Below are 14390 nucleotides of genomic sequence, written 5' to 3'. Positions count from 1 at the left end.
GAGTAGGCAAGATTTCTTAGCTTTCTTTAAATGTTCTCCAAATCCAAACACACACACACACACACACACACACACACACACACACACACACACACACAGAGAGAGAGAGAGAGAGAGAGAGAGAGAGAGAGAGAGAGAGAGAGAGAGAGAGAGAGAGGGGGGGGGGGGGGGGGGGGGGAATGTGCGTAATTTATCTCAAGAAACACACTTGATGATTCACAATCTGATAACACACTTGATGATTCACAATCTGATCAAACACACGGCATGCTGTCCATGTTATGAAATGTCTAACAGCAGGCCACTATTGATGCAGCTACAGGAATGAAAATGACAGCCACATAATCTGACAGATTGGTGTCAAAACATGTATGGTTAAACAATAAGAAAAGAGAAAGCACTATTATTTTGCAGAAAGATGATTTTTGAAGACAAAAACATGCCAGCTGACCAGGCTTTACACAAAACCTATGCAATTTTTAGTCTTTTCTGAATGCTCATAAATTGCTCAGAGCCTCCCATATTTTATGATCTGCGATTTACCCTCAAGACGATAGTGATAGGTTTGTGGGGCAATCGCTGCATGGTCATCAGTGCCCAGATTTAGCCTCAAATACATCATCTAAATGAAGTACAACCAGGAAGCACCACAGCCATGTCAGTTTCACCACAGTAATAACATCTTTACAACAATCTAATTTACATATGGATAACATAATATGGTTCAAACCTATTAGGTGTCCCTCTAAAGATATGAAAAATTAATCTTCTGTTAGAAAATAATGCCCAACAAGTACTCAGTGGACATGCTGAACATATTTTACTAGTCTTCAGACAGATGAAAAATTTAAAAAGAATGACTGAGCTACAGCACGACTTCTGAATATGAGAAAATTATGTACTGCTTGAAGGAAATTTAATGGAACAAAGTAAGACATTTAGGCGGAAGAAAATAAGTGAGGCATTTTTAATTATAAGTTGTTTCTCTTGTTTTTCCATTTTAATCCTCTACAACAAAACAAAAATAATAAAGGGAATAAATTTAAACTTCAATGTGTAACAGTCTACAAACATCAGATGTGTATCTGCCATGTCACAGAATTTCTCTCTCTTCACAACTGAGTTTAAATTTAAATCTGTGAGTGGTTTTTAACAAAATCATGTGCTGAAACTATTTCTGTGCTCATCCATGACACTGTCATTCTTTCATATTTCTATGTGAATTAACATAAAAAATATTGAAAACTTGAGTGGAATTTTTTATGGAAACCTGGCAGACTGCTTATAAAATATTCTGTGTTCATATGCCTTATGATTTATCAACCGTATGGTGAGAGGTTACCTATACTCTTTACATTGTTTGTATTCCACTGAGGACTGAGTATTATACTGGAATGATAAGATAGATGTGCTATCAAAAATTAGTACAGATAGCCACTTAAAAATGAATGATGGTAAAAGAATAGGAATCATCTCTCAAATTATTATTCTAATTTTAGTACAAACCCAACTATGTATACCCCTCACCTCCACAGCATGTGCATGTGGTAAAATTAGAAAAATCTTGTGATCTTACATGGTTTTTAAGTGCACCAATGTGTCTCCCACCATTCATCTGTGCCTCAGTGACCACCTATGCACTTTTAACTCTGTAACCCAATGATACTGACCAACCGCTGTGTCATCCTCAGGACTATAGGCATCATTGGATGCAAATAGGGAGGGGCGTGAGGTCAGCATACCACTCTCCCGGCCATTTTCATGACCGGAGCTGCTACTTCTCAATCAGGTAGCTCCTCGATTTGCCTTACAAGAGTTGAGTGCACCTGCTTGCCAACTCTGCTCAGTATACACTACAGTGACCCATCCAAGTGCTAGCCAAGCCCAACAACATATAACTTTATTTGTTGAAAGAGTATTTATAATAAACAACTCCCTTAGCTAAACTGACAAAATGTAACACCAGGAATTTATTTTATGATGAACTCTAAGAATACTGAGTAATAACAGAAAACCGAACATTAACCAGACTAAGACTGTGATGTGAAAACATACATTTTAGTTAGTGTCTGTTCTAGTACTTACACAATTCAGAAGTTTTATTGTAAGTGTAGATATTTTCTCACAGAATTAAGAGCACAATATTTTACAAAAATTAAGTTCAAGAGACAGCACATTTGTAAAATAAATCTAAAATTTTATAAGTGAATGGCTTAAAGATTTTTATACCATGCTGTTACTGTTTCTACTGGACTAAAAACTTTTTTAATTAAAAAGTATAACTCAGAAATTATATTTCATACTTAAAATTATAACAATATTTAAATCACTAATGAACTCCGTGCCAATAGGATGTAGAGTATAACCTTCTTCCTTCTATGGTAACAATTCCAGCATTTCTTGACTTCAGCCACACTATCTTTTATCCACAGTTGATTTCATTAAGAATACAGAATGCAGAAAGAAATGTTCAGTCAGACTATACATTGAAGCCATGTGTGATTGTTAATAAACAACTTCAAATTATTAATAGATATGTTTAAAAAGATATTACCTGTTTAATTTTTAACAGTAGAAATGTGTTAGTCAAATTTACTATTTCCATTCATAAGCATTTAACAAACTGAATCCACTAAACACACAAATTGTGAGAAGTATCATGCAATACATTCCTTCCCTCCTTTCCATTTTTAAATTTATTATACACATCTGCTTCTCCTTAGCTTCCAGGTTATCAATTTTACAAAAATCTTTCAAACAAGTAAGTATACATTTTCCACTACCTCTGGTGGGTAGAACAAAAACTTCTGATAAAAATTTATATTACTGCTTGCAAGAAGAACAGTAATAGTATAATTGCTAGTTTCAAAAACATCCTTTACTACAGACATAAAAAACAATTTGCCTTTGGAAGGCTTGAGTGATAATTTTGAATTTAAATCTGCAAATGAAGAGCACTAACTCACATTCCTCCTCAGTAACTTTCCCTTATTCACTCCCCCCACTAAACCTTACAACTGCATAGATGCTAGAGACACATGTGCAACTGTAATCACCCCCAAAACTAAAAACAATATCAATGATAAAAGCTGTCTTAAAATGACAAAATTATATAATACTTGTAAAAAGCATACCTTAATCACAAATCATTAGTTTTTTTATGTAATTTGTTGGGTTTCATTCAAAACAACACAAATAAGGCATGATTTATGCAGCCAACAAAAACTAAAGGAAAATTTCTGAAACTGAGTCTCACTATGGGTATGGAGTGTGAGTGTTTGGGTGTCTGCGTCATCGTGTGTGTGAATATGTGTACTACCATTGGGAAGAGAGCTAGTGCTCGAAAGCTAGTGTGAACAGTATTTTCTGTTATATGTTCCTGTGCTCCATCCAGAAATTTTCATTCTTGTCATACACAGAAATTGTTTTACTGATTGTTCTTAAAAATCTTATTACCAGAAAGGAGCTCATTTTCTTATAAATAATCTAAATATAATTTGAATACAATAATTAACATACAACTTAATTTTATGAAAGGATTACCATGCATGATCCCCATAATCCTGACATCAAGACACTTTTACTTTTCTAATTACTCTCAATTCTTCCAACACGAGAAATTATAAGAAAGACAAGTGATGGAGATTCTAGCAGTAATAATTAGCAACAATGGCGATAAAAGTCAACAACAGTAATAAAAATATTATTATTATTAAAAAATATGTAACACAGAAAATGCTTCTCACAAGTATTGAAATCCATTACAGGAAATTACAATATAACAATGTCTGATACGGAAAAGGTCTTACTACAACAAGGAGAAAAAAAAAAGGTAACAAAACTGATGCACTTTATAAAGTCAATTTTATTTCACTCAAATGTCTACTGCAGAGACATTGTCCATTTGTGGCAGCCACTCATGGCATTGTAATACCCCAAGCTGTGCCCTCACTAATACTAATGTGGACATCCTAAAAGGCAGCTGAGATAAAACAGCTGATTAAGGATACTGTAGGTACTACAATCAACATAACTGATCCAATGGCAATAAATTAACACAGCACAACACATACAATGTAATTTGATGTTTGAGAGATCTTGCTATCTTCGTCTCTCCCCCTTCTGTGTTTTGCGTTTCTCCTTTTTTTCTTGTTGAATTTGTTTCTGCTTCTCTCTGAAGGAAAAAAAAAACATGTTTTAATGCACATGTGTGTACAAATAAGGCCGAAAGAAATACTTTTTAAAGAAAATCCCTAAAGTTTTGTGTTAAACTTGCTTTGTTTACTGTAACTCAGAAAGATTGGGAAGTGCCATTATGCTCGTTTAGCAACCATTCAAGCTGCATACATAGTATTTTTGAGAGGATGCTGCAGAATGTGAGAAAAAGAAAACAGGAGTGTGATACAAGTACTTTTATTTGTCACTAAGTAGAAATTAATCTCAACCCACTAAATCAGGGCTGCCACACCGTGTGTGGGCCACGACTGAGATTGTCTTGCTTTGCTTGTTCCTTCCCGGAAGTACTCGGTACAGTGTGGTTCCATTTAGTATTGCACAGTTCCTTTTTTGATTGGCACAACTCTCTTCAGTTCAAGGGAATAGTAGTGTCAGCCATGTTTACCTTTCACTATTTGTTCATGGTATGAAGGACATTCACATGTCCAGTGGATGTTTGCACAAAAAGAGGCAGTCTGGCAATCTATCATCACAAGCCTTTACAAATGAATGGAAATGACAACATCTATTACGCAGTCGCATAAGTGACCGGTACTGCTAATTTGCTATGTAACAATATTATAATGTCATACAGAAAGAATTTAAGGATTTAGTTGACAATGAAAGAGCAAAAAATTACAACAGTCAACAGAAGCGATCGATACATCAAGAAGCACTTTGTGCTAAATTTGCAGGCATACTAGACACGAAACTGGTGGTAGGAAAAGTATAATCTCTGAAGTAGTACACATTATTCCACTGTCAGCTACAATAGTTTTCAATGGAGCTGAACAAACAGTTTGGAGACAATACATTATTGCATTATACATAGGTTAAAAATCAAGGTTAAAACTCACTTTTGTAATTATGAAGAAAATGGGATTGCAGGAATGAAAATTAGAATATCTGGAATGGATGGCCTATCTCTCATTTTAAGTGGACATGACTGCAAACTGCCCACAGTAAGATACTGCAAGACGAGAAACAACTTCTTTCTGATTTGAACTGGGTGCAGTAAAACAGGGACACAGTTTAAAAAAATCTCGTTATAGAATGGGTACATTCTAACTAACACAGTCCTGTTCACTAAGCCCACTATCATTAAAGAAAAGAGGAGGTTGAAAGTGCTCCTGTGCATGTGTACGTGTAATTGACTGACATCGAGATGCAAGAGAGGCTCTCCAACATATATGGATCAAACTATTCAACAAATGCCTGGTGCTTAGAAGAATTCTGACCCAATGGAGACACTCGACAATAAAATTTCTCTACAAAGGTAAAGGATACTCAACAGACACAAAAAAGTACAGAGGTATAGCCCTAGACAATACTCAGTTCAAGATGTTTTCAAAGATAATTACACAAAAAATCAAAGCCTGCGTGGACAGTCACCTCCTAGAACCACAAAAGGGCTTCAGATCTGGAAGATCAAAACTTACAGCAGTCAGGCTTCTTCTAAACAACATCAACGAAGCACCATGAAAGAAATGTTCTACACAGTGTTCATAGACTTTACCAAAGCCTTTGACCTGCTGGAAAGAGATCTCTTATTCCGAAAACTGGAAAACACAATGGGAGAAGATGAGGGTATGGGCAAGAATAATCAAGTCACTCCTCGAATACATCACAATATCAGACAACCTCTCTTTTTCAAACCTCATTTCGCAATCAAACGGAGTCTTACAGAGTGACCCAATGAGCTCTTTGCTGTACGTTCTTGCCACTGAAGAAGTAATGCAAATTGGAGAAAATGAAGATGTATACATATATGCATACGCTGACGACATAGCCATAGGACCAACAGATATACAGAAGCTGCAGAAAATCATTGAGAAAATAGATAAATGGTGCAGTGAAAAACTACACATAAACATAACAAAGACCGAAATGGTGATTTTCAGAAAAGGAGGCAAAACACCCAAGAATGCGGAAATCAACATCAGGACAAAAAATAAAAATCTCATCAGACTTCAAATCCTAGGAGTGACACTGCAACCAACAGCCAAATGCTTCACAAAACATAACAGAACGTGCAGCCCAAGCAATAATAGCAATACAGGACATCAAAAACATCAACCTACTCAGTCTAGAAACTGCCACGAAATTATTCAACGCAAAAATCTTGCCAATCCTGGCCTGTGGGTTGGAGGTTATATGGGGGGCCATCTGAAAGAAAAAAATCTAGAAACAGTAGAAAAGGTAAAATCAACTTATCTAAAACGGGCACAAGGTCTCTCTCAAAGACAACAAGATCTAGACTAGTGTACCTGATAGCGAGAGAGACATTCCTAATTGAAGACATCAAATTTCGATATACGATGCCATACACCACATCAACTGAAGATTATGGAGGATAAACGAGAAAAAGTATGGGTGGAGTTCTATGGCACCAAAGCAATGATGAACCACTCATTGACAGCATCAAACTTTGAACTGCAACAGGTCTCAACTAGATTATCTATTCATGGCTTTCATTATCTAATTTGCAAAAATAAAAACTATCACAACCACCCAAAACACGTGTATGCGAACTGTTTAACAAACCCTGTGAACAATATCACATAGAACTGAAATCTATAAATGAATATGCAAAAATGTGAATGTAAAATGTTAAGCAGTAAGTGTATGTGGCTACTTTGCTACAATTTTCTTAAATAAAAAAAAAAATAGATGAAAGGTAATTCCCATTTTAATAACAAATCATTTTATGTTAAAACTGTCCTGGATGTCTACACTGCTTTCCTTAGGTACAGTTTCCACATCTCCATAATGAGTCTGCAAAATTGCTACAATATTTCGATCGACATATTTGTGGAAAAGATGTTTTTTCAACTATGGAACTAAACAAATCACAATTACGATTATTACAACTATAAATTACATTCCTTTCCATGATAATGTCTTCTTGCTTACATTCTGTCCTTCAAATTGGTATAAAAATTGCAATAATCAAGAACTGATGAACTTCTAAAAAAATTCTGTATTACAAACTTAGTGTTCTGTTATGAAGAATCAAAGTAACATCTAGAGATTCATTAAACTACTTAGTTCATTCCTCCCACTTCCACCACCACTCAATTCAGTTCAGAAAATTGGGACTTTTAACTTACCATATGTACAAGGTTTCTCCCTTTGTGACATTTACTGAGGTCTTTCTTTTCTTTTCTCCTTCTCTAACGAAAATTTCACATTTATATAATATTCCAAATTCGATATGTCAAAAATTTTGCAATTATAAGTACCATTATTACACTCTTGTCATCCTGCCATCAACAGTGGTTCAAATATATTACAAATAAGTGAAAAAGCTGCCAAATGGGGCATTTTACCCACTCTTGGCGTGTTAACACTTATTAAATAATTAACTTCTGAATTAAACAATGGAAAACCCAGGATGGAATGTAACAATACCAGAGAAGGAAAGTTGCAACTCACCATATAGCGGAGATGCTGAGTCGCAATAGGCACAATAAAAAGATTGACACAATCATAGCTTTCGGCCATTAAGGCCTTTGTCAGCAGTACACACACACACACACACACACACACACACACACACACACACACACAAAATGGCTCTGAGCACTATGGGACTTAACTACTGTGGTCATCAGTCCCCTAGAACTTAGAACTACTTAAACCTAACTAACCTAAGGACATCACACACATCCATGCCCAAGGCAGGATTCGAACCTGCGACCGTAACACACACACACACCTGCAGTCTCTGAGAGCTGAAACTGGTAGTTTCAGCTCTATGAGACTGCAGCAGTGTGTGTAGGTTGCGTTTGCGTGAGTGTGTGCGTATGTGTGTCTACTGCTGACAAGGGCCTTAATGGCTGAAAGCTATGATTGTGTGAATCTTTTTATTGTGCCTATTGCGACTCAGCATCTCCACTATATGGTGAGTAGCAATTTTCCTTCTCTGGTATTGTAACTTCTGAATTACATCTCTATTAAGACTATTTATTTATAATGTCCTCTTACATGTAAAGATTTTTTTACATGATAAGACTGATCTGTTTATGTCTTGGCAGAATCCATAAAACACCTCTCATGTCTCTCCCTCCTGCATTCCTATCCAGCAAACCACATGCCTCCCTCTCAGCCACTAGCTACCCATCTCCAACCCCTCTCCCTGCTTCCTGCCTCCCTCCCACTAACCATCCATCTGGACACAACCCCCAACCCACAGAGGCCACCTCCCAAACTGCAATCACTCAACATGTGTCCAGACAGCACTGTGTACAGGCACAATCCCATGTGTGCTTCGTCTTAATTTGTGCTCTAGCTGGAGAAAGGACCGATTCCGAACACTAGCAAGTTTTTTCTCTTTTGTGAGTGCCTGTCAACAATCAACAGTTCTGCCATTCAGTGGGTGGTGTCCTTTGCTCCTAAATTATTTATATTCAGAAACAATTATGACAGCTCAGCTCAATTTTGGGAATACACTGATAAGAGTACAAACATCAATTTTAACCTTCACTTGAGCTTCGTATATACTCTCACTCCTTCACTGAAATTGTTTCTCCGTTTTTATAACCGTATTCAGTGTAATTTTGTTTCAATCCTTTTGCTACAGATGGTGCACTGCAAAATACATACTTCCTGTTTACAATAAGCATTTTACTCTGATAATTGTTCAATAACGACCCAAAAATTGAAAACAGTGGGATACAAGGTGAATTATTCTCGCACACATTTTACTTGATATTGTGGTTTACATTATAACCAAATCTGGCATTTAAAAGTATCAACTGTTCTACTTGAAGAAACCATTGACAACAAGTGAATTCAGATCTGCACTCTGAAAATGCTACATACATTCATTCAATACATATTAAAGGGACCAAACAAACTTACCTGTCTTCTCTATCTTTTTCCTTCTTTTTCTGACTTTCCAGTTTTGCTTTTTCTCTTTTTTCTTTCTCAGCCTGCTGGACGACTGAGGCATTAGTGTTCTTTACAAGTCCATTCTCCTTCGCTTCAGCACCTCTGTCACCATCATCCTCATCATCGTCTTGGTCCGACATCTAATATTGGAGAAAACGGTTTACTTAAAATCAGAAAATGGTTTACTTAAAATCATTACTTTAATATGGTGAAAAATTCTTTGCTGAGCCAATGAAAATAGATATCAAGAACTTTCACAAAGTCAGTTAATGTAGTAGCATGTTGTAGTAATATACAAGTTTCTTGGTATGATTTCTACAAGTCAAATACAACTATCAGTCCATGCCAACAAAACAAACTATCATAACACAATAAATTGTAATGGGAAAATCATTTCACATGTTTCGAACACAAATATATACAGTGTGATCAACTTTAAAATAGAGTATTTACTGATACCACTTGCTTGGAGGAAGAAAATTACACATTTATTAAAATAAATCAATTGAGTTCTTCCATCATGACACTGAAGCAAATTATTCAAATGTACTGTCAAAAAAACTGTCACCACACTATATACCAATGTTACTTGCATAAATTCAGATAACGGCACCGAGTCGAGCAGATGCGCAAAACTATAGGCTTATATCTGACATCGATCTGTTGTAGAATTTTAGAACACGTTTTTTGCTCGTGTATCATGTCATTTCTGGAAACCCAGAATCTACTCTGTAGGAATCAACATGGATTCCGGAAACAGCGATTGAGAGAGACCCAACTCACTTCATTTGTTCATGAGGCCCAGAAAATATTAGATACAGGCTCCCAGGTAGATGCCATTTTCCTTGACTTCTGGAAGGCGTTCGATACAGTTCTGCACTGTCACCTGATAAACAAAGTAAGAGCCTACGGAATATCAGACCAGATGTGTGGCTGGATTGAAGAGTTTTTAGCAAACAACACAGCATGTTGTTCTCAATGGAGAGACGTCTACAGACGTTAAAGTAACCTCTGGCGTACCACAGGGGAGTGTTATAAGACCATTGCTTTTCACATATACATAAATGACCTAGTAGATAGTGTCGGAAGTTCCATGCGGCTTTTCGCGGATGATGCTGTGGTATACAGAGAAGTTGCAGCATTAGAAAATTGCAGCGAAATGCAGGAAGATCTGCAGCGGATAGGCACTTGGTGCAGGGAGTGGCAAGTGACCCTTAACATTGACAAATGTAATGTATTGCGAATACATAGAAAGAAGGATCCTTTATTGTATGATTATATGATAGCGGAACAAACACTGGTAGCAGTTACTTCTGTAAAATATCTGGGAGTATGCGTACGTAACAATTTGAAGTGGAATGATTATATAAAATTAATTGTTGGTAAGGCCGGTGCCAGGTTGAGATTAGAAAATGTAGTCCATCAACAAAGGAGGTGGCTTACATAACACTCGTTCGACCTATCCTTGAGTATTGCTCATCAGTGTGGGATCCGGACCAGGTCGAGTTGACGGAGGAGATAGAGAAGATCCAAAGAAGAGCAGCGAGTTTTGTCACAGGGTTATTTGGTACGCATGAGAGCGTTACGGAGATGTTCAGCAAACTCGTGTGGCAGACTCTGCAAGAGAGGCGATCTGCATCGCGGTGTAGCTTGCTGGCCAGGTTTCGAGGGGGTGAGTTTCTGGATGAGGCATCGAATATATTGCTTCCCCCTACTTATACCTCCCGAGGAGATCACGAATGTAAAATTAGAGATTCGAGCGCACACAGAGGGTTTCAGGCAGTCGTTCTTCCCGCGAACCATACGCGACGAACAGGAAAGGGAGGTAATAACAGTGGCACGTAAAGTGCCCTCCGCCACACACTGTTGGGTGGCTTGCGGAGTACAAATGTAGATGTAGATGCTGTGGGTCTTCACATACCAGTTCGATGACACACACTATACTAGTCTAGTCTGTGCAAGCTGCTTCATCCCGCACAACTACTGTAACATACACCCACTTGAGCTTGCGCATTATAGTAAAGCCTAGGGCCCTTCATTACCAAATTAATCATCCCTCTCAACCTATGCCTTCTTTTAGTCAAGATGAGCCATATTTTTTTTTCTCCCAATTTGATTCATTAGCTCTTCATTAGTTACCTGATCTGATCTACTTCATGTAGCACCAAATTTTAAAAGCTTCTATTCTTTTCTTGTTTGTTCTGTTTACATCCATATTTTACCTCCTTATAATGATGAGCCTTTGGCAAATGCTTTTAAAATAGACTTTTAAACATTTAAATTATGCTAGACACTTAAATTATATAAGATAAGCGACACTACCCAGCTTGGCACGGATAGAATTAAGTATCTATAGCTAGATGACTTCTGTGGCATAGCAGCAATTTTGTTTGCAAACTACTGTGTAAAGTAATGAATAACATCCACGGAAAAATGTTAGATAACTGAACTCATCACTTTCATACAACAAAATTGTTAAGTCTTTTGTGACAATGTTTGAAAAGGAAAGTTGCTACTCATTACATAGTGGAGGTGCTGAGTTGCAAATAGGTACAACAAAAGGACTGTCACAAATAAAGCTTTCAGCCAGGAAGGCCTTCATCAAAAAGAGACAACACACACAATTACACTCATGCAAATGCAACTCACACATGACTGCAGTCTCAGGCAACTGCAGCAGCACTTGTTGCATTCCATCCTGGATTTTCCATTATTTAAGGCTTTTGCGGCCACTCATCGATAAACTGCCTGTTTGCTTCTGTCTTGAGTTCTTCATCCAATGTTTGTATGGTGATTTTTCTGACTTTTTGTCAGCACAATTGGCTGGCATTATCAAAGCTTCACCCTCCATTGCTGGGGCGGATGTCAAGCTTGCGGTCACAGATTACGTGTACCCAGTGCACCTAAGTCCAAGGGCTTTCCCATGGTCATTACCCTTGCTGCCTGCAACAGCTGTTTGTTGCAACACAGGAATCCTGGACCCGTTCACTTTGAGACTTTCCCCTTTCTTGTTGAAGCTGTTCTCATGTTTGTGGATTTCTGAGACTTCCCTGAAAATGCAAGAATGGTAGCTCTTCTCCACAGCAAGAAATTCCATGTTGGGAAATATTATTTGTGGCCAGTCTCACACAGCGCGTGTTCCATCATGGCCGATTGCTCCACCTGGCCCAAACTGCAGTATCGCTTATGTTCAGTGATCCAGATATTGACCGATCATCCAGCAGTTACAATATATACTTTTCGACATGTACATGCAATGTGGTATATTCCTGACTTTGCAAGTGGAATATCTTTTCTCCTTTGTTGAGCTGTGACACTCTTTGATCATCTTTGTTGGCTTATAAATAGTCTCTATGTCAAGTCTGCACAATATACAGCCAGTTGTCTGTCACTCTGGGATATTATGGCAGAAAGGCCATACCAGACATTTCTTCCGATGTGTCATCGTCAAGTGTTATTCCGTGACACATCTTATGTAACTGGTAGAGTACCCATTACCCCTCAGAATGATTTCTACATGTTGCATCTCATGTCTGAGGTGCTGCAGTTCAATGTTCATCTGATGCATATTACGGGTGTTTTAATCGCGTCTTAGGTGGTAATTTGACAGTATGTGTCAGTTTTCAATAAACGCTGTGTCCCAGGTTTTAACTATCCATTGTTACCAGCACATCTAGAAAGGGTACCTGCTGGTACTTTTCTACCTGTGTACTTTTCATGTGTCCCAGAAGTCACTGAGCTGTTCCTTGCCATGGCTCCACACAATGCACGGATCAAACTTTTTTACAGCACACCTTACATTTATAAGATGGTAAGTCCAGTGCCCGTGCTCTGAAATGTTCTACGTACAAGCAGGCTACCATTAGACTACGAGGACCATCGATGGTGACACTCTCCGGCTGCTCGTAGAAGTTGCCAAACCACACGAAATTGCTCACAATGGGACAAGTATGGAGGAATTTGGTGATGTCTTGTGGGAAATTGGAATCAATACACTCTACAGAATCAATGAGTGGCACTTTAGCAAACAAAGAAACAACATTAAAGCTGATCAGGAAACTGTTCGGTTCAATTTTTAGTTTCTTTGGATTCACAACGAATGTCCCGGAGTCCTTTATGTACGTGTCAGTCTCTTTCGCGTGTGGCTGAAGCTGTCAGGCCAAGTGATTCACTAGCTCGAACATGAACGAGAGGGTGACTAGTTGTGTGACAGAGGAAAACTAGCAGGTATCTTTCTACATCTGAAAATGTCTATTCAAATTTTGCACCAGTCGCACAAGAGTGGCTAGTGCTTTAAATATAGGCTGTAACAGTTGTAAGCATTAGTTACCTTTACAGTCACAAAGACATTATCGACACCTCACGGAGTTTGAATGATGTCGTGTAATAGGGCTACGAGAAGCCGGATGTTCCTTCTGTGATACAGGAAAGAGACTTGGCGACAATGTAGCCACTGTACACGATTCCCGGCAGCAGAGGCCACGAGAATGTACGTCTGCAAGACGAGCAGGCTTTGGACGGCCGTGTGACACTACTGAGAGGAAGACAATCGTGTTCAGTGCACGGCTATGGTGCACTGTATTGCATCTGCAGTAGGAATTTGAGCAGCAGTTAGCACCACAGAGACACAACCAACTATTACTAATCAGTTACTTCAAGGACAGCTCTGAGCCAGATGCCCTGTAAAGTGCATTCCACTGACCACTGCCATTTGCAACTTCAGTGGTGTCAAGTGAGAGCTCATTGGAGGGCAGGATGGAGGTCTGTTGTGTTTTCCGATGAAAGCTGGTTCTACCTCAGTGCCAGCAATGGCCATTTGTCGGTTAGGAGGAGGCCAGTCGAGGACCTGCAACCAACTTCTTTGCACACTAGACACATTGGATCTACGAGGTGCATTCGAGTTCTAAGGCCTCCGATTTTTTTCTCCAGACTGGAAAGAGATAGAAACGTGTGCATTGTTTTAAAATGAGGCCGCGTTCATTGTCAATACGTCCCAGAGATGGCAGCACCGTACAGCAGATGGAATTTTACTGCCAGCGGCGAGAATGAGAACTGTTTTAAATACTTAAAATGGCGACGTTTTCCTTACTTGAACAGCGTGCAATCATTCGTTTTCTGAATTTGCGTGGTGTGAAACTAATTGAAATTCATCGACAGTTGAAGGAGACATGTGGTGACGGAGTTTTGGATGTGTCGAAAGTGGGTGCGACAGTTTAATGAAGGCAGAACATCGTGTGAGATCAAATCGAAACAACTTCGGGCTCGCACGAGCCGGTCTGACA

At 38.4% G+C, this 14390-nt stretch overlaps 1 protein-coding gene across 1 annotated transcript in view; it reads right to left on the bottom strand.

Moving 5' to 3' along the window:
* Nucleotides 1-3845: 3845 nt before the first annotated feature.
* Nucleotides 3846-14390, bottom strand: part of LOC124794798 (coiled-coil domain-containing protein 43) — a 37858-nt gene continuing 27313 nt past the window's right edge. The window contains exons 3-4 of the mRNA XM_047258455.1: nucleotides 9079-9248; nucleotides 3846-4174 (exon numbers count right to left, since the gene is read on the bottom strand). Of these exons, the coding sequence (XP_047114411.1) occupies nucleotides 4102-4174; nucleotides 9079-9248 (243 nt within the window). The 3' untranslated portion in view covers nucleotides 3846-4101. The remainder of the gene's footprint in view (nucleotides 4175-9078; nucleotides 9249-14390) is intronic.

Source organism: Schistocerca piceifrons, chromosome 4 (genome assembly GCF_021461385.2).
Source record: "Schistocerca piceifrons isolate TAMUIC-IGC-003096 chromosome 4, iqSchPice1.1, whole genome shotgun sequence".
NCBI lineage: Eukaryota > Metazoa > Arthropoda > Insecta > Orthoptera > Acrididae > Schistocerca > Schistocerca piceifrons.
Note: the sequence above shows the minus strand (reverse complement) of the source record. Positions and strands in the feature narration are given on the sequence as shown.